Source organism: Misgurnus anguillicaudatus, chromosome 16 (genome assembly GCF_027580225.2).
Source record: "Misgurnus anguillicaudatus chromosome 16, ASM2758022v2, whole genome shotgun sequence".
NCBI classification, from domain to species: Eukaryota; Metazoa; Chordata; class Actinopteri; order Cypriniformes; family Cobitidae; genus Misgurnus; species Misgurnus anguillicaudatus.
Genome location: NC_073352.2, coordinates 10,151,405 through 10,170,544, shown reverse-complemented (window position 1 = coordinate 10,170,544; position 19,140 = coordinate 10,151,405). Strand labels below are relative to the sequence as shown.

At 36.9% G+C, this 19,140-nt stretch overlaps 1 protein-coding gene and 1 long non-coding RNA gene across 2 annotated transcripts; both read right to left on the bottom strand.

Annotated features, from left to right (window-relative positions):
* Nucleotides 1-6,791: 6,791 nt before the first annotated feature.
* On the bottom strand, nt 6,792-9,435 carry LOC129422853 (lysozyme g). The gene is made up of 5 exons (XM_073854096.1): nt 9,280-9,435; nt 9,072-9,180; nt 8,780-8,984; nt 8,540-8,678; nt 6,792-7,252 (listed from the first exon to the last, which is right to left on the bottom strand). Exons 1-5 carry the CDS (start codon nt 9,281-9,283, stop codon nt 7,119-7,121), a joined length of 591 nt encoding a protein of 196 aa, XP_073710197.1. The 5' UTR covers nt 9,284-9,435; the 3' UTR covers nt 6,792-7,118.
* A 3,523-nt stretch (nt 9,436-12,958) lies between these two features.
* LOC141350120 (uncharacterized) lies at nt 12,959-16,391 on the bottom strand. Its single transcript, XR_012358094.1, has 4 exons — nt 16,125-16,391; nt 15,864-15,961; nt 13,921-14,019; nt 12,959-13,791 (listed from the first exon to the last, which is right to left on the bottom strand). It is a non-coding gene; the product is annotated as an uncharacterized lncRNA (long non-coding RNA).
* Between the last annotated feature and the right edge of the window lie 2,749 nt (nt 16,392-19,140).

Here is a 19,140-nt window from a genome sequence, read left to right as displayed (position 1 = left end):
GGAGATTGGGCTGGCCACTCCATAACATTAATTTTGTTGGTTTGGAACCAAGACTTTGCCCGTTTACTAGTGTGTTTTGGGTCATTGTCTTGTTGAAACAACCATTTCAAGGGCATGTCCTCTTCAGCATAGGGCAACATGACCTCTTCAAGTATTTTAACATATGCAAACTGATCCATGATCCCTGGTATGCTATAAATAGGCCCAACACCTTAGTAGGAGAAACATGCCCATATCATGATGCTTGCACCTCCATGCTTCACTGTCTTCACTGTGTACTGTGGCTTGAATTCAGAGTTTGGGGGTCGTCTCACAAACTGCCTGTGGCCCTTGGACCCAAAAAGAACAATTTTACTCTCATCAGTCCACAAAATGTTCCTCCATTTCTCTTTAGGCCAGTTGATGTGTTCTTTGGCAAATTGTAACCTCTTCTGCACATGCCTTTTTTTTAACAGAGGGACTTTGCGGGGGATTCTTGAAAATAGATTAGCTTCACACAGACGTCTTCTAACTGTCACAGTACTTACAGGTTACTCCAGACTGTCTTTGATCATCCTGGAGGTGATCATTGGCTGAGCCTTTGCCATTCTGGTTATTCTTCTATCCATTTTGATGGTTGTCTTCCGTTTTCTTCCACGTCTCTCTGGTTTTGCTCTCCATTTTAAGGCATTGGAGATAATTTTAGCTGAACAGCCTATCATTTTTTGGACCTCTTTATAGGTTTTCCCCTCTCCAATCAACTTTTTAATCAAAGTACGCTGTTCTTCTGAACAATGTCTTGAACGACCCATTTTCCTCAGCTTTCAAATGCATGTTCATCCTTAAATAGGGGCCACCTGATTCACACCTGTTTCTTTTTACAAAATTGATGACCTCAGTGATTGAATGCCACACTGCTATTTTTTTTAACACACCCCTTTAAACTAATTCAACTAATTGCCCAATTGCACAGCCTTAAGAGCGTGCATATCATGAATGCTGGGTCTTGTTTGTTTTCTGAGAATCTACTGAACCTACTGGTAACTTGTTTGCCACGTAGCAATAAAAAAATATACTAAAAACCTTGATTATTCTGGTTAGTCACATTGTACTGCTATTATTCTGAACAATACTGTACCTGCTGTTGCCATGCTAGTCTGTTTAAAGGCTGCAATCAACCCTCGACTGTGATTGTAATGCATACCACCGCCTCTCGCAATCGTCCGGGGTCCGTGACACAAGTGGGAATGCTGCATTGATCTGCAAACAAATCCTCTCCCCAGTGATGCGCGGGTTGATCCGAAATGAGCGGGTGCCTGCGGTTACGATCATCCAAAAATATTCGGGTCGCGGTCGGTCGGGTCGTTTGAAATAAAGATGCCAGTTAACTATTTTAAACAATTACTACTTTTTAAAAAATGCGGGCCAGGGAGCGGGTCGGGTACACCATTTATTTTTTATTTTTTGCGGACCGAGTTGCGGGCGGGTTAGTTGGAAACGTCGGTCGGGTGCCGGTTGTTTTGTACATTGACCCGCGCATCACTGTCTCCCATGTCTCACACTTTGATTTGCTTGATATCTCAGTGCCAAATTTCCCTTTTATTATGTTTTTTTTTCCAGCACCAACTGGGCCAGCAGCAGTATTTGATCCTGCATTCAGTTGGGCTTTCTTTTCCGTTTTTGGTGAGTTCATAATCCACCGTTATTTATTTATTACATTAGGCTACTTCAATAGGAGCAAAATTTTTTTGCTTTAAGTAGTCTATTTAGGCTAATAGGATGTCAATTAACCAAGATAGTGTTTATTGAATGCCGTTTTTCATTATTAGGCAATTGGCGGTTTTCATTAAGGTATTAGGCTACCTTGATTTAATTTAATTTCATTCACAACTTTTCTCTCTCTCTCGCTGCCTTTTTAGGATTAAACTTCACACAAACATGACATAATATATGCATTTCAATGACATTACTATTATTACTTTGTGTAGGACACAGACATATTTCGATGTCGTAATCCCATGATTTGGTGCGTCTGTGTTATGTTCCGCATGACAGCCCTGTCATCTAACAACCAATCACCTAGTTGTCAGAGGAAGCTCGAGCATGATAATTGACGTCATCCGTAGCAACGGAGACTCACTCTTAGTTTAGGAGTTGTCATTTTTCCTTACTAAAAGTAGGTCTGAAAGGCGCTGTGAATAACTTTAAAGAGAAAACTCCTAGCTAAAATCTTTTAGTGCGATTTACAGTAGGAGTACTCTTAGTGGTAAGATAAAATTCTTTGTGAATACAGCCCCTGATCTTTTACAAATGCCCTTTACAAAAATGCAATTATCTCAGCTTTTTGCTCCAAATTTGCTATTTTTATAGAAACCTACCCATATCTGAGAGGTGAAAATAGGATTTGTTTAAAAACATAAAAAACAGAGGGTCTGTTCTTTCATTTGATGTATTGTATGTTTATATATTTAAAGAAGAAAAAGTTCTGGAAGCCATTAAACTTTTGTGAAAATCATAAAAATTCTGGCTCTTGCTGGCAACTTTTTAAAAAAATGCTGGCGGGGAAAGGGTACAGTTAAGACTCTTTTAACTCATGGCTGTAGGTATTAAATTAATTGCTAAACATATATTTTTGCATATCTCACATGAGACTCACTACACCTCAATGAAGCTTTTTGTAATGTAAAATGTATGTAGTTTTTCCTGGTTACAGAAGACTAGTCAGATTGAACCCTGGTCTAGTGAACATAGAAAAACTTTCTAGTTCACATTAAAAACAGTTTCACTTGAATGTATGCTTGTGTCCCCTAGGAATCAAAGACCATCCCTTTTAGTGGCTGAACTCTAAAAAATGCAAAATAGACTCAGATTTACAGAAAACATTGACTTAAGACCGCATGCTAACTCTAAAGGGCGATTTATAATCGTGCGTAAGTTCTACGCCGTAGCTACGTAGCGTAGGCTATCCGTAGCCTGTGCGTAGCCTGACGCGCACCTCGCAAAAATTTTAACAGCGTGTCAGATCTACGCGGACTGCAAGCGCTGTGATTGGTCCACCAGAACCCCTCCAGTCAGGTAAAAAAACTGTGTCATAGGTATTTCCGTTTGCGATGGTGAAAACAAAGATAAGCCAATTTAAGGAGTAATTTAACTCAAACTGCAACAAAAGTCGCTGTTCATTTACTTCCATCATTGCTTGTCTTCTCAAATCATCCACAACAAGTTGCTGTTTCTTGTTCGTTTGTGGATTAACCTGCTAAGCTTCTTCTTCTCTGACGGTCGCGCTGCTACTGTGGTTACACGCGTGGATACTGCCTACCAGCGGTTTGCGCATGTGTTTGCACGTCGACGTGGAGGACGACGCAAAAGTATAAATGAAAACCGACGTGGAACCTACGCCGTCGCGGCTACGCTGTAGGACCTACGCATGACTATAACGAGCCCTTAAGAAGCCGCTAACGGCGCATTCACACGGGGCATCAGCGTTAACGCTTCCCATTCACTTTTAATGGGTGACGTCATGCGTTGCCGAACTGAATTGTGGATCCGTCGGCGCCGCGTCAGTGCCGTTGCTCGCGGCAGAAGTTGAACATTTCTCAATTTTTCAAGCGGCAACGCGTGCGTCAACCAATCAGATCGCCTTATGCAAAGTACCTAGACAGAGCCAGCCAATTACGTTTATGGAAGAACGGAGCATGTGTAGCGGCCACTGTGATTGGCTGTTGGCCACGCTTCAGACAAGCCTTCTGTTAAGCGTTAACGCCTACGCCCCGTGTGAATGCGCCGTAAGAGACCTCGCCACTGAAGAGGGAGGAGCGAGGGACTCCGCGTGTTTGCTTGTCCTATGCATCTATCTTAGTTCTACAGATCCGCCGCTTGTTCATCTCAACAAGACAGGAACAGCAGAGGGGAGCATGTAGCACAGATAGAACAGCCATGCATCGTATGAGCGGTCATCACCCGGTGATGCACTCGGAGGGAATGCATATAAGCGCGCCAGAGATCTCGCAGCTGACTGTGTGAGGGACTCTGTGAGTGTAAAGCATGAACGGTTGCGTTGTGACAGAACGCTAGAGAGGAACAGCAGGAGGAGCAAGGAACATAGATAGAACAACCGTGCATATGAGAGCGGTCTCGGCGTGGGAGGTCCCAGACCGGCGATGCGCTCGGAGGAAATTTATAGCAGAGAGGCTCACTCGAGCCGCTGTGCTGGACGCTATTACAACAGCGTCTGCTCTTTTAGCTTATAGCTTTATATTAAAAATATTGATCTTACCGGGCGGCCGCAGGGGAGACCTCTTCAGGGCTCGTACCATGGCAAGCGAAGGCTATCTTCGGTTCTCAGCCGGAAAGTGGCAGGGGGAGACGCTAGACCTGGATTCCACTGCAGGGCTTGTATTGACAGCTAGTAAGGCTTCTTCTTCTTCGGAGCAGCGAGAGGTTCGCGCTGAAGGAGAAAATTAATGAGCTCTTGACGCTTGATCCCGGACTTATATAAGGACGCGTGTCACGCCCCATAGCGTCAGCAACTGACAACTTCTGATTCTTGACAACTTAGAAATACCAAAAAATAATCAGACAGCCTGATTGATTAGAAACCCCTCTAATCTTTGCTAGAAGTTAAGTTTGCTATTTCCACTTTACAGTCAGAGAAATCCCAGACATAATGGTTTTCAGTTTAATATTTTTAAAGGTGCAGTGTGTAAATTTTAGCGGTATCTAGTGGTAAGCTTGCGAATTGCAACCAATGGCTTAGTCCACTGCTCACCCCTCGCTTTTGAAACACAAACAGAAGTTACGGTAGCCGCCACCAAATAAATATGTAATTGTCGGAGACAACTTAGTAAAAAATTGTCCGTTAAGGGCTTCTGTAGAAAAATGGTGGCACAAAATGGCGACTTCCATGTAAGGGGACCCTCGGTGTATGTAGATAAAAAGCTATCGTTTTAAGGTAATAAACACATAACGGTTCATTATGAAAGGTCTTTATTACACTACTGATAATATAGTTTTGTATATTATTTTGCATTTCTGTCAAGAGATCCTTCTAAAAATGACACACTGCACCTTTAAATATTGCAGGACAAAGTGAATGGATATAAGGTCTAATGAAATAATTTGAGGAATCCTCTGTTATAGATGCTATTACCACAACTGCTGCAATTACACTTATATAAAAAGGGTAAAGACCCTAAACAAAGGACCATACAGTATAAACCCATAAGCCTTTTAAATGTTCATATAAAGATACTGGCTATGATTCTGGCAAAACTGCGCCTATAATCAATGATTCCCGATATTATTAATGCAAATCAGACCGGCTTTAATAAAGGTATCCAGTCTCATCAACACACAGTGTTGAACTTCCTGGAAAAATGTAAGCCTCTATTGAGCCTCTAGCAATACAGAATCTGGCGTCCATCTGGGGGCAAACAGCAAAAAATAATGCTATATGCAAATGACACCCTTAGTCTAGAATTAAATGGGGTGGCGAAGGCTACTTTACAGAGTGAAAGAAAACAATGTGCAAACTAGGGGTGATGCAGACACCAAACACAGGCTTAATAATATGTTTCTAAAAAAAAGTGTTTACATTAATTTTAACAATTAAATCTTTGTTGTTGTTACAAAACAAAGCCATGTAAGAATCATACGCAAAAAATATGTGATACAGTCTGTGTCAGAGCATAACCAGAGGAAACTATGCAGTGATAAAAGTAGACAATAGACAATAAAAAAATACAATTAACATTGCTTTACCTTATAAACATTAAAAAAATTCTTATATTATTAAATAAAAATAAATAAATAAAATAAATGTATTATTAATTAGCACTCTTTCATCTTTGGCTGACCGCAGCCCTGATCAAGCTTTTTTAAGACCTACAAAGAAATGAAAAAAAAACAACTTTCATTTGCCATGCAAAAGCTACTATATTAACCAGGGTGTTACAAAGAAAAACAGAACAAATAACAGCTGTTATCACACATACAGTCTTGGCAATTTTCCAGTATATGCAAAGTTGTAACACTACCAGTACATTACTGCTATGAAAAGAAAATTCACACAGAATAAAATAGTCTATTCAACTTAATTCAGTCTATCAATCTACAGGTCTGAAAAACCCTTAAGTGTGTTTTAAACCAGTTGAAAGGTCTTGGGACATCCCCCTAGAGTGAATAATATTAAAAAGAGGCTATATTATAACAGATAGAAGCTATTTTATTGGTTTAGTTAGTATGAGGTCTATTAAATGTTTTGCAGCTGCTCTTGGGGGGTTATAGCTATGGTAGTTGTTGAGTTGTTCAGTGTTAAAGTAAATCAGGTTTAAATGTCAGAAAGAAAGTAACATTTATTACTCCCAGTGACTTCCTCATTTTGGGACAGAATTTCTATATGTGTGAGATTGATTTGCTATAAAAAGTTATAAAAAGATATTAAAAAGTTAGCGCGTGATTAAGGTGATGGGTGGGTTTGTTGATGTTTTGCTTGACTCCAAAAGAGTTCAATACGTCTGTAAAGCATCATTTGTGTTATGGATGATAAAATCTATAAGTGCTTTATCAGCATTAACCAAAATAGGCCTAAGAGGAAATCTGCAAACTCTTTTAGAAAATCAGTGTTGGGACCTGGTGGTCTAGCCAGATTGAGGGATATAAGGCATTTCTGTCTTATATATTTTCTGTCTTACATGTCTTATTCAAATGACATAAACTTGTATTTTGTTTCTGAGAAGGCTAAAGTTAATGAATCACAATGCTTTATACAAATTAAAAAAGAGTCTTGGAAAAAACTAGACACAGTCCATGAATCATGTATGCAGATTTATTAGGAGGCAAACTTATGTATCTATAAAGACTCCAGCTCTTTTCACAGGCTGGAGGGCAACGTTAAAAAAAGAAATAAAAAGAGAGATGCATAAAAAGAGAAAGCAAATAAAAACTCACAAGGCTGTAATCACACACACTGGCAAAAAATTGCTTAAATGCGCTGACTGAAATCTAGTACACTAAAAATGTTTACTTAAGACTGCTAGCATTCAAAAGTGTTAAAATCAAAGTATTTTTAAAATAATAATTATAGAAATGCATAATCAAGTTGTTATTTATTCAAACAGATGATTCAGGCCAGTAGTTGTTTAATAACCTTTGCTTTTATACCACTGGGCTCTGGCAACAACATCATTAGCGTAGTCGTTTCCTGTGGTGCCGATGTCCATGCGCTCATATGAGCGCACATTCTTCACACCTGCATTGTAAGCTGATATTCCTCCTACAACAGACATTGTACCAAACATGAGACATTATAGTTTACTTGATCCAACTGAGTGCTCAATTTTTATTTACAATAATTAACCCATATTTATATAGGCTAGAAGATGGAAAGACCCCCATTGAAGCCGTTAGTTTTCTTCTTCTTTTGTCATTGCATCTATGGCAACCCTTAGTAGTATACGTAGGAAAGTTATGAAGTGTCAGTCTGTAATGTTACCACAGCAAATTTGGGATCTCTATCTTAAACCCGCTAGCGCCACCAACAGTCCAGATTTTTACTTTATGTTTTTGCTTATAAGTTTTTATGTGTAAGATGAAGAAATTAAATTATTCTTCTTATTCTATTTTTCTTCTGAATCCTTAGCTCATGCTGATTCGATTGCACACTACGATGTCATTTTCCGTCATGCCAATTTTCCCGCCATTTTGAATTGTTTGAAAAACATACTTTTTCAAACTCCTCCTAGAGCTTTTGTCCGATTGCCACAAAAATCGCATATTAAGACACTCAAGACAAAAAGTTATCAAAAGAATTTTGATCCCAATACATTGTCGTATACCGTGCAAACGAACTTTAAGGTAGAGTGTGAAAAAATGGATTTGAGGCCAAAATTGCGCTAATTGGCCCAACACTTGCTACCGGTGATGGCAGTCAGAAACTTATAGGGTGCTTACAGAGTTTCGTTTCAGCCTCACCTAGTGGTCGGACAAATGTTTTGCCTATAACTTTAAATGCAGTTAGTACAGCGCTGCAAAATACCACTTAAAAAAACCCGATCGCGAATATCTTCGTAAGCATTTCTTGATCAACTGGAAACCATAGGAAAAAATAACATTTTGGACTATATAATAATTTCTACATTTCCATTAGAAATGGCAGAAAATTGCAAAAACTAATGACATGACACTTAAATGATATAGCTCAAGTGCAGTCACCATCCACTCCCATAGTAACCAGAAAACCTAAAATAACACTTTGTTTAAAAGGCATTTGGGTTCTGAATAACAACATGGGGGGGATAAAATGGCATGACAGTGAACTATCTCTATTTGCATATATTCTGTATCAGCTTGAAACGAATCTGACCAAACAAATATTCACTAAAGTGAAAAAGTGTGACAACTGGTCTACCCTAAATATCAATAAATCAATTGTCATCCACATATAAATAATAAAATCTATAAAAATGTCAGTCAATGTTAATGACAATAAAGCAGTTCACTATGACACTTTGCATACAGTATGTGGTTTATTTAGGACGTATATAGGTTCATTTTTACATACCTTTTAAACATTGATCCTCTGTCCATTTGGGAAATTTTGTTTTAATTTGTTTAATAGAGTTGACGAGTATATCAGTTCCTTGTTTAATATGCTCTTCACTGTCCCATGCACCAACAGGTTTGTGATAGCGTTTGTCAACCTAAAAAGAGAAGTACAAAGACAAAAAACAGAATATGTTCAAAAATGTTTATTCCCAGTCTTGTATTATCAAACAGAACGCACCCATTTCTCAAAACCAACCTGCATGAGGCCGAAACCATTTCCACGATCACCCCACCCATTCTTCAGTGCAGCTCCAGCTCTAGACTCTCTGGATATGATGGCAGCGATCACAGCTGGGTCCATTTGCTTTGCTTTGCCAACTTTAATGATTTTACTCTTGTATTTCCCCATTCGGTTCAGATCAGTCTCAGCCAGTTTTTTAGAAGCTGCAACACCCTTTACATGAATAAATCATTGTTAACATAATGTGTACTGTAGATATCTGAGGTACATTTTATAAAAATGACCCGTGATGCTCGTACCCTTTACAGTTAATTTGTCCTGTTTGGCTGTTTTCTCTGATGCTCCAGTTGTGTCTATGTTCATGATGTCTCCATAAATGCATGCTGGTAGCAATATAAAAAATATCACCGGAAACCCTTTGGAGTAAACAATTATAAATTAAACAATTGAAATATACAGAACATTTAGCAGACAGATATTTAAATGCTGTTCATTTAAAGATATTTCGAACTTACTCATGATAACGGGTCAGAACTGCAGGTAAAGTACTTGATGAAGCTGCTCACTGCTTAACAGTTTTGTCTTCTTATGAACCAATATAGATTCTGCTGACTGCTTTTGTTGAGAATACAGACCACAGGAAGTAGATAATAAGGGTAATAAAAAGATGTAAAACAGAGGAAGTAAAAAAGTGAAGTGAATACTTTACACAACACTGTAATTTCACACAATTGTCACGATTCAGACAAAACCATGACTGAAAATAGGATAAAGTCTCAAACTAGACATCAATATTTATGGTTATTTAATGTTTAGCACAGGACGTTTCAAAGCTTATTATAGCAGACTATAAAAGGTGTTTGGCTCATATTTGCAAAACAATATAACATCTGCTGTATATTCAGTTGTTATTTCAATATGCAAATATAGTGAGCCCATAGACGCTGGGGAAATGAAAAAAAATTGTCAGACTGTCTGTGAAACCCAAGTTTCATAATCTAAGTCTGAGTTTAGGAGCATCAAAGTTTGATTTTACATAATGAATTTCAGATTGATTTCAATCTTTGACTGATCTTAGTCATTATTAAAGATATCAAGGTTATATTTTCACTATACTGTATGTTCTTTACATCATATACTGTAGGATGAATTTATGTAGAAAACAGTAAATCACAAAAAAATACCTTTGCTGGGACAGCTAGGGTCATAATTCTGGGATCTTTTGTGAAAATCCAGTAAAATTATGTTTTGTATATTATCGTCCTCGTGAATACAATTAATTTCCTGCAATGATTTCTGCTATCTGAAAGAGGTTTCAATTTTGATGAACCCTAAGAATAGAATCTGTGCTTGTTACATTGTGCTTATATTTGTCATTTACTTTTCCTTGTCTGTTTTATTGATCTTTTTGTGATATTGTTTTTTTTTATTATTGGTTTTGCAAAATACTGAAAATGTAGAAAAAATACAGATCCAATATTGATGTTACAACATTGCTTTTAAATCAAAGTCACTCTGTAAATCCAGCATTGACTTCTTTACAAATAAATCTGGGGTACAATGAAGTCTCTGTTTTCCCTACGCGAGCTGGAACTTCTTTAAAAACAAACTTCAACCACGCATTCCTAATGTTATACAGCGACTGTGTTCGTGCACAACCGGACACTGTATAAACTTTGGCAATCTTTAAAGGCATGTTTGCTGCTTTGGGAAGCTCCATAGCATACGGTTTGCTTGCGTCACGTGTTACTTACCTACACACGAATCAGTGGGCAGGGCTACAAAAGTAGTTGTTGCCATTTCAGTTTGGAGGTGGTGTTTAAAATCTCTACAACGTCACACATTGGCATATTCCTGGAACGACAGTTTTCTGGGCTTGGTGCAAAAACTGTTATATTTCAGTAACCAGGACCTTTTCGGTTGATGACCTCTTATATAACAAAAAATCAAGTTACAATTGATTATTTGATTCACTGCTCTGTTACATTAATTGATTAAACTACATCTGATCAGGGGTGCGTTTCCCAAAAGCATTGTTAGGGGCCAGTCACACCAAAAGCGTTTATGGCAGTTGCAGGCGCCTTTTTTGAATGATATTCTATGGGCAGGGCGCGTTTGCGCGCTGTTTATGCGCGCCGAGCGCTTTGCGGTTTTTAGCCGCCTGCCGCACACGCGTTTTTGAAGAAGCGGAGAAGCGCCCGACGTCATTCACGTCTTTCCATTGTCCAATCGAATGAGGGGAGAGGCGGGCCTTACGTTGTGATGAGGGAAGTTTACAGTTGCTTTGAAGAACCGGACTCCACTCCCTCACTTTCTCCTGCGTGTTTGTGCACCTCTCAAACAAGTTCAGAGCAAGCGTTTCTTTTTAAAGTTTCTGCTAATATGACAGTTAACAGCAAAAGAGCGCTCACGCTTCAATATTTGATTGACAAGACAGCTGACTTGGTGGTTGCTTAGCAATAAGAAAAGCCGCGTCGCACTGCTCTTTTGTAAAAAAGGCAGTGCGTCGCGCCTTGCGTTTGCAAGCATTTAAAGCGCTTTTGGTGTGACTGGCCCCTTAGCCAACTACTGTCGTAAGTTACGTTTTTATGGACAAAGGTCAAGGATTTGGTGTTTCCCGAAACCATAGTTCAAAGGAACATTCGCAAGCTACATCCCAAACTTGTGTTGTTGGAACGACAGCTCTTCACCTGTCGTTAGAAGCATAGTTCCTTGTTATAATAATATGTACAGTAGACTTACATTGATCATGCTTTTGAAGAAAATAAGCAAAAGAGCATGTAGTACATTCTATATCCATCATTCTAAATATATAAACATTTTATTTAACGTATTTAATGTTGTAAACAGAATTAAAGCGCAGCACTTGATAAATGTGGATGTGGTCACAGTCCTACGAGCTTTAAGACCCCGGGAATCCCTGGGAGGAGTGACGTAAGAGGAAACTTGCGCATGAATGAAATATCTTGAAAATAAACCACAGATATCTAAATCACGATAACAAAATCAGTCTTCCGATGCAATATATGTTATTTACAGCAATAATCTGACATTAAATCAATTTGCGCAAATTAATTAGTGCTTCACCTCCTACGTGACACAACATGGTTCAAACGACGAATGTGCGACAAAGTTACTATACTTTCGTGAGACAGTTGTGACAAGGTAGTTAGTTTCTCTAACTTTGCATCGTACTATGTTGGTTCAGCAGCAAGTTACGTCGTTGTTACGGAAATGCACCCCTGGAGTGTTTTTTCCCGAACAATGACATAACTCGCTGCTGAACCACCGTAGTACGATGCATATTGGAGAAACGAACCTAGTCAAGACTGTTTCTGAAAACATAGTAACTTCATTGCACATTAGTTGTTTGAACCATGTTGGTTCAACAACATAGTTGATGATGTCACATGGGAGGTGGAGTACTAATTAATCTGTTCAAATTAATTTAATGTCAGATTATTGCTGTAAATAACATAAATTGACTCGGAAAACTGATTTTGTTATCGTGATTTAGTCCTCTGTTGTTTTATTTTAAGATAATTCATAAATGAGCAAGTACTTTCTTACATCCCTCCTCCTAGGCATTACCCAGGGTCTTAAAGCCCGTAGGATTACATGCATGCACACCTTTAAAAAACATTGCTAATTCTGTTTACACACTAAAAGACGTAAATTGGACTTTGTATATATTTAGAATGATGGATAAAGCATGCACTGCATATTGCTTACATGTCATAATAACAAGGAACTATGCTTCTAACCACAGCTCAACAGCTGTTGTTACAACCACACAAGTTTGTGATGCAGTTTGTGAATGCCCGCTGGAACTATGGTTTCGGGAAACACCCGAATTGTTGAACTATGCTGAAATGATGGAACTTCCAACCATAGTTGGCTAACGATGCTTTTGGGAAAGGCGCCCCAGATCAGTTAAACAGATATTTATTGTGTGCACATCTCACACGAGACTCTGAGAAGAATGCTGAGATTTAATACACCTCAATGAAGCTTTTGTAATGTAAAGTTTATGGTAAGATTACCTGGGTACAAGAGACTAGTCAGATTGAACCATAATCTATTGAACATTTTGTTGAGTTTTACTTGAATGTATGCTTGCGTCCCCTAGGAATCAAAGACCCCCCACACAAAAAAACAACCACAACAACTGTTGAGCACATAGTTAGGTTTTATTTATGATGCTGTTTTGACATGTGAAAACCAAGCAAACATGAATCAATAATTTCACTAATGCATATACACTGACAGAAATAATAAAACACAAGAGAAAATTTACCTAAAGATTGACCAGAAAACAAAACCCATCTTTAACTAGAAATGTGAAGAGACAGCAGTCACTTTAAAGATAAGTCAGTACACTCTTACATACAGTAAAGGTTCCTGAAACATTATTTGTCACCCTATATGGTTAAATAAAAAAACTTTAACATCCACAAAAACGTCCTGTTTCACAAAAGGTTCTTTGTAAAAAGGTTCTAAGAAAGACATGATGCTTTTAAAATCTTTTGACGGAAAATGATGAACCTTTTTGGCACCTTTATATTTAAGGATGTACAATATATTTAACAATTTATGACATTTATCATTTTGTAACAATCAAGATATAATTATTTTTCATTACTTGTTGTTAAATAACTATCAAGGAATAATATTTTCTGCACATATAATCTGCAAATTAAATTCTATTTCTATCCACAATTTAACATTGATGCAAAGCAGCTACATTTTTTAAACAGGCAGTAGAGACATAAATGCATGAAAATATGAAAATAAAAACTATAAAGAAAAATATGATATAATTTTGATTGTAATAATGAAAATATACATAAATATTAATCTCCAATAATTCAAGCAATGCAACACAAGAAATTTGAAAGAAATATGATAAACTTGATGAGGAACTGCAACTAAATGAAGTTGAAACTTAACCGATAGTCTGTGACTTCTGTTTTGCTGTTATTTATATCAGTAGTAAGTCTGGGTATAAAGACCGCAGGGCAGTGATCCTGAGAAATGGGTGAATAAATTTAAAAGTTACATAAGAGTCAGAAGTTAATATAAATTGTGAATATTTTGTTATTTTATTATTTGATAACAATAAAAACATGTTGTATTGTCAGGTTGGTTTTACAAACCAAGTTTTTGTTGTAGGGATTGTGATAACATCATTTTCTTTTAATCTCTTTGAGTTCCCAGTAGACATCTATATATTTATTTTCAAACTGATTTTTAAGCTGAAATACAAAACAGATTCAATGATTTAATTTTAGTTGGAGGAGCCTTTAACTAAAACATGACTATACTTCATTTTTAACCTTAAGGTTAAAATTTTTTGCAATCCTATGAAAATTTTTGCAATCCTATGAAATAAATGTAAATGTGTTCATTTCTATAATATCAATATACAATCTAGGTTTGTGAGCAGTGATAAGTTTGCTTTCGTCTTCTTCTTTAGCACTACAAATGAACATGGTATAAATATAAAGTATTGAAGCTTTTTCCGGCCAATTTTAAATTAATTAATTAAATGCTTAAATAAAAATAAAATGGCAAACTGTATCCAAAATTAAAAAAATTAAATGATAAAATAAAAATTTGAACATTCAATTCAATTATTTTATTTTCAAAGTGATAATGCATCTTTTTTCTGTCAAACTGAAAAATTTAATTAAATTGATGATTTGACATTTCATTTTCAATTCAATCTCGAGGCATGACTGACAATATCAAGATTAAAAGCCAAACTTAAAAAGGAATCTGTAAATAGATTTTTTTTAAAGTCTTTGTTTTCATCCCCAAGCAATATTAGTGACAAAATTTAAATTTAAAGTTCAGTTTTAATTTTATGTTTTCTTTTATTTATTGGTTTTCTTTTTCAATGTTATTGCTACATTTAATGACTTTTAGACCCATTTAGACAAACCTAGCTACTGTTTGGATGAATCTTAGCTTCACATCTGTACAGAGAGGCTACCGTGTCGCTTGTATTGCCCCACGAGTGTCGGGTCTTGCTGTCTCGGCGTCTACACTCTGTTCATGGAGCTGCAGTGAGCAATATTTAGACCATACGAGCTTACGCATGGATGAGATTTGCATGCACAAAACATCGTTTTGTTTAAGAACGGTTTCAAAGGAGGAACCAACGCTAAGTGACTTTCCACTCGGCGTCTAATTGGTACAGTGGGATGACTAAGCAGAACAGCACATTTCATTTCAGACCAGAGTCCATGCGTCAGCTCGTACGGTCTAAATGTTGAGTGTAGACAATGAGAAAGACGCACATTTCACCAGCACAGCAAGACCCGGCACTCGTGGAGCTAAGATTCATCCAAACAGTTCCTAGGTTTGTCTAAATGGGTCTAAAAGTCGCTAAATGTAGCAATAAAGTCACTAAGTTGGCAATAATGCTTCAGCCAATCTCCATTATTTGAGCAAGTAAACCCCACTCACTGATTTACATTGAATTTGTATACAAGAAGAAAATTAAAAATAGAAGGGAACATTACATTAAACTGAACTTTACATTTTAATTTGATTTTTGTCACTATTATTGCATGAATAAAAAGCCTTTTTTAAAACTTATTTACAGATTCCTTTTCAAGTTTGCCTTTTAATTTTAAAAATAGCAGTCTTGCCTTGAGATTGGAGTGAAAACGAAATGTCAATGCATCAATTATTTTTTAATTTGGCAGGGAAAAGGCATCATCACTTTGAAAATTAAAATGAAATCATTTAATTTGTAATACACCCATTATCCACTAGATGGCGCACTTATCCAATCTGAATCTGATCTCTAACAATATTCCTTCACAAAAATGCATTATTTCAGCTTTTTGCTAAAAATAAATATTTTTGAATAAAAATACCCATATTTAAGAGTTTATAAGCAGAGAAAAAAATATAGATATGATGAAGTGTTGTTTTCCCATTTTGTTTGTTTGAAAGTAAAAAAAGTAAAAACGTATTCTTTAAAATCCTTTGACTGAATGTTCCTTCTATGTCATTGTTGTGAAGAACAGGTTTAGCATCTTTATTTTTAAGAGGATGCTTTGTAAAGTTTGCTGTGTTCATCTCTCACCTTGTTTTTTATATCTTCCAGAGTTGTATCCAAGCTACAGTAAAGTGATGTTTTACTGGTGCACATCACTGCAAATGTCACTTTCATCTTATTAGGCACTAAAATAAAAATAAAGATGTCCTTGTTAAACATCACAATAAATACATGACAGAAACACAAACTCCAGCCACAAAAATACACTGCAGTCATGAAACATGAAGTGTTTACAAATGTCTTATAGATGTATTAGCTACAAAATAAAACATGGGGCAAGAAATGTACCTGTCATATTATAAGCAAAGACTGGATCACTCTCATCATTGCCAGCCACAACACTGACACTGAAGGTGTAGTTTGTTCCCGACTTTAAACCATTAAAGATGAAAGTATTCTGGGTTACACTGTTTTCATGAGTTTCATTCCAGTATTCAGAGTGAGCCGTCACCTTATATTTAATTTTTAAGTTTCCTGTCAACTCTTTGGGAACTTCCCAAGTTAGTTTTATGGCAGTATGATCGAGAACAATGGCTAATGCCTTTCCAGGAGGAATAATTTCTGTGAGAATCAGAGTTTGTGCAAAATTGGATGTTAATTTGATAAACAGTATACAGCAGATAAATCAGTGCACACTTAAAAATAAAGGTGCTTCATGATGCCATAGAATAACATTTATTGGCTGAATAATTGCACAAAGAAAATCCTAAGATGTTTTTTTCTTTTTCACAAAAGGTTCTTTGTAGTAAAAAAGGTTCTTTAGTTTATTAAAAGGTATGAAAGTAATGATTCTTTAATAGAACCTTTGACTGAATGGTTCTTTGCGGAACTGAAAATGGTTCTTCTATGGCATCACTGTGAAAAACCTTTTAAGCACCTTTATTTTTAAGAGTGTAGTTTGATAAGAAGCAGGCACGTGCACACATAGACATCAAAGGGGGCTTGAGCACCTGCCCTTTTTATTCCTGGAGAGAAAGTGCCCTTTTTTCTGGGGTGCTTTTAAAAAAAAAATAAAAATATGATTTTTATTCATATAACAACTGATGTCTGTCTGTTTCTTGTGTTTTTTACTTGTTGCTTATTTATTTTAACATGAATTTATTCAGGAATCATTTAAATGAGATTTAAACTCGTATATAAAGAAAAATAGCGCTATTTGTGGCACACAAACGGTTAACAGATGAGTCCCGCCTCCAAAATTCACATCGCTAATATGATTGGCTTTACCTTTCCTTAGTCCCGCCTCTCTAACTTACTTATAGTTATGATTGGCTTGTCTATACTCTTGCTGCATCATTCGCGCTTCAAGTGCCAAAGCTCAGCCCGAAGAACGAGACGCGATCATGTGCATGATTATCCAGGCAGCTACCGGTAAGTGTGTGAGGAAGAAAGCATTCTTATATTAACAGTTTTATGCACAAAATATGCAGGGCCGCATTAAGAGCTCACTGGGCCCCGGGGCTATGAATTACTGCAGCCCCCCCCCCCCCCCCAACACCACTTTAGGTCACCAACTACAGAGAGAACACATTTTTCTAAAACACTGCTGAAGTTGTTTTACATAAATATAATCTAGAATAATTCAGAATAACAGTTGCACGAAAAAAGCTGTTAGATTAACACTAACCTGTAAACATGACTTGCTAATAGCGAATATAGGGGTCGGCGATGAGCTAAATGTTTTATCATTATACGAGTCATTTTATCTAACAATAATGATATACTTCACAGTCAAGTTATATTACTTTTAATAAGAATTTTATCATATGGAAATTTAATGCCACTAACATTTCAGAATTCTTTTGACCAATTTCCATATCACAAAAAAATAATAGTCACTTAAAAAAATAATCTCAAGCTTACTGATGACAAGAGTTACAATTAATAACAATAGAACACAGGCACACAAGAAATCGACCTACTTGAAAAACTTAAAGCACTGAATAATATTATATTGTGTAAAGTAATCAAATATACAGTACCTATCTTTCACTATAAATTCAACATTCATTCTTATTTATTTTACAAAAGTGATTCAGTCAATGGCAGTAAATTACTTTATTTCTGATGTTTGATTTATTTATATTTATTTAATGTTTATTTGACAGGGACAAATGGATAAAACATTGCTTTATAAAAACTACAAAGTAGATTCCATGCATACAGGTTTATAGCCAAGACTAATTTGCAACCCCTGTCCCTGGTTAGGCTTGTAAGGTTAAAACAGAGATTACAGAGTATTGAAGCACAAATTTATAGCTATTAAAATATATACAATAAATACATCAAATACATCAAATAAGATGTGGGCTTAAATAGATGTAGTAGTCACTACACAGAATCTAAACAAATTTATACATTAAGTTGTAGCCTGTATAATCAGCGTTCACAAAGTTGTTTCAGTTTTAGCCATTGCTTTAAATGTGTATTAAAAACCTTGAGTCCTTTCAGTGTTTTAATTTCTGATGGTAAAGCATTCGACCATTTTATGCCATTTTAAAGTGATGTCTGACCAAATGTTGTTCTACGTTTTGCGACTATACAGCCTATACAGTGCGGCACGGCTTTTTATATTGCTAAGCAACCACCGAGTAAGCTGTCTTGTCAATCAAATATTGACGCGTGAGCGCTCTTTTACTGTTAACTGTCATATTAGCAGAAACTTTAATAATATGACGCTTGCTCTGACCTTGTTTGAGGGTGAGAGGTGCACAAAGACGCAGGAGAAAGTGAGCGAGTGGAGTCCGGTTCTTCAAAGCCCTTGTAAACTTCCCTTACTACAACGTAAGGCCCGCCTCTCCCCTCATTCGATTGGACAATGCGCCCGACGCGAATGACGTCGGGCGCTTCTCCGCTCTAGGCGCTTCTTCAAAAGCGCGTGCTGCGGCTGGCGGCAAAAACCTAATTTGTAGGGGGCGTGGTAAGGCTTTGGCAATCAGATGTCTAGTAGCAGTCAATCTGCTTCACAGCCAATCACGGGCCCCCTACTTGTTCGGGCCCCGGGGCTTTAGCCCCGCCTAGCCCTATGGTTAATGCGGCCCTGAAAATATGGGACACGTTGTTACACATAACGATTCAGGGACATTGTTTTCCATGGCAATCCCATATTAACCTGAAGACTTGCAAACTTGTAACAGTGTAGTGTATGTAGTTTAAACAGACTGCTCAGAAAATAATAAAGCTCAAACAATAAAATAATTGCTAACTTAGTAAGCTTTTTTGTTTGCGTTTTTTGTAATGGCTGTTAAATAAGTATAATGTGTTATACTGGAGTGCTGGAGTAGATTGGGAAGAAATCTGATGG

What these genes read in the sequence shown, in the direction of transcription:
- LOC129422853 (XM_073854096.1), bottom strand. An exon ending in GCCAAACAGGACAAATTAAC is followed by an intron (nt 8,985 to 9,071) that starts TGTAAAGGGTAC and finishes ATGATTTATTCA; the next exon opens with TGTAAAGGGTGTTGCAGCTT. An exon ending in ATGGTTTCGGCCTCATGCAG is followed by an intron (nt 8,679 to 8,779) that starts GTTGGTTTTGAG and finishes TTCTCTTTTTAG; the next exon opens with GTTGACAAACGCTATCACAA.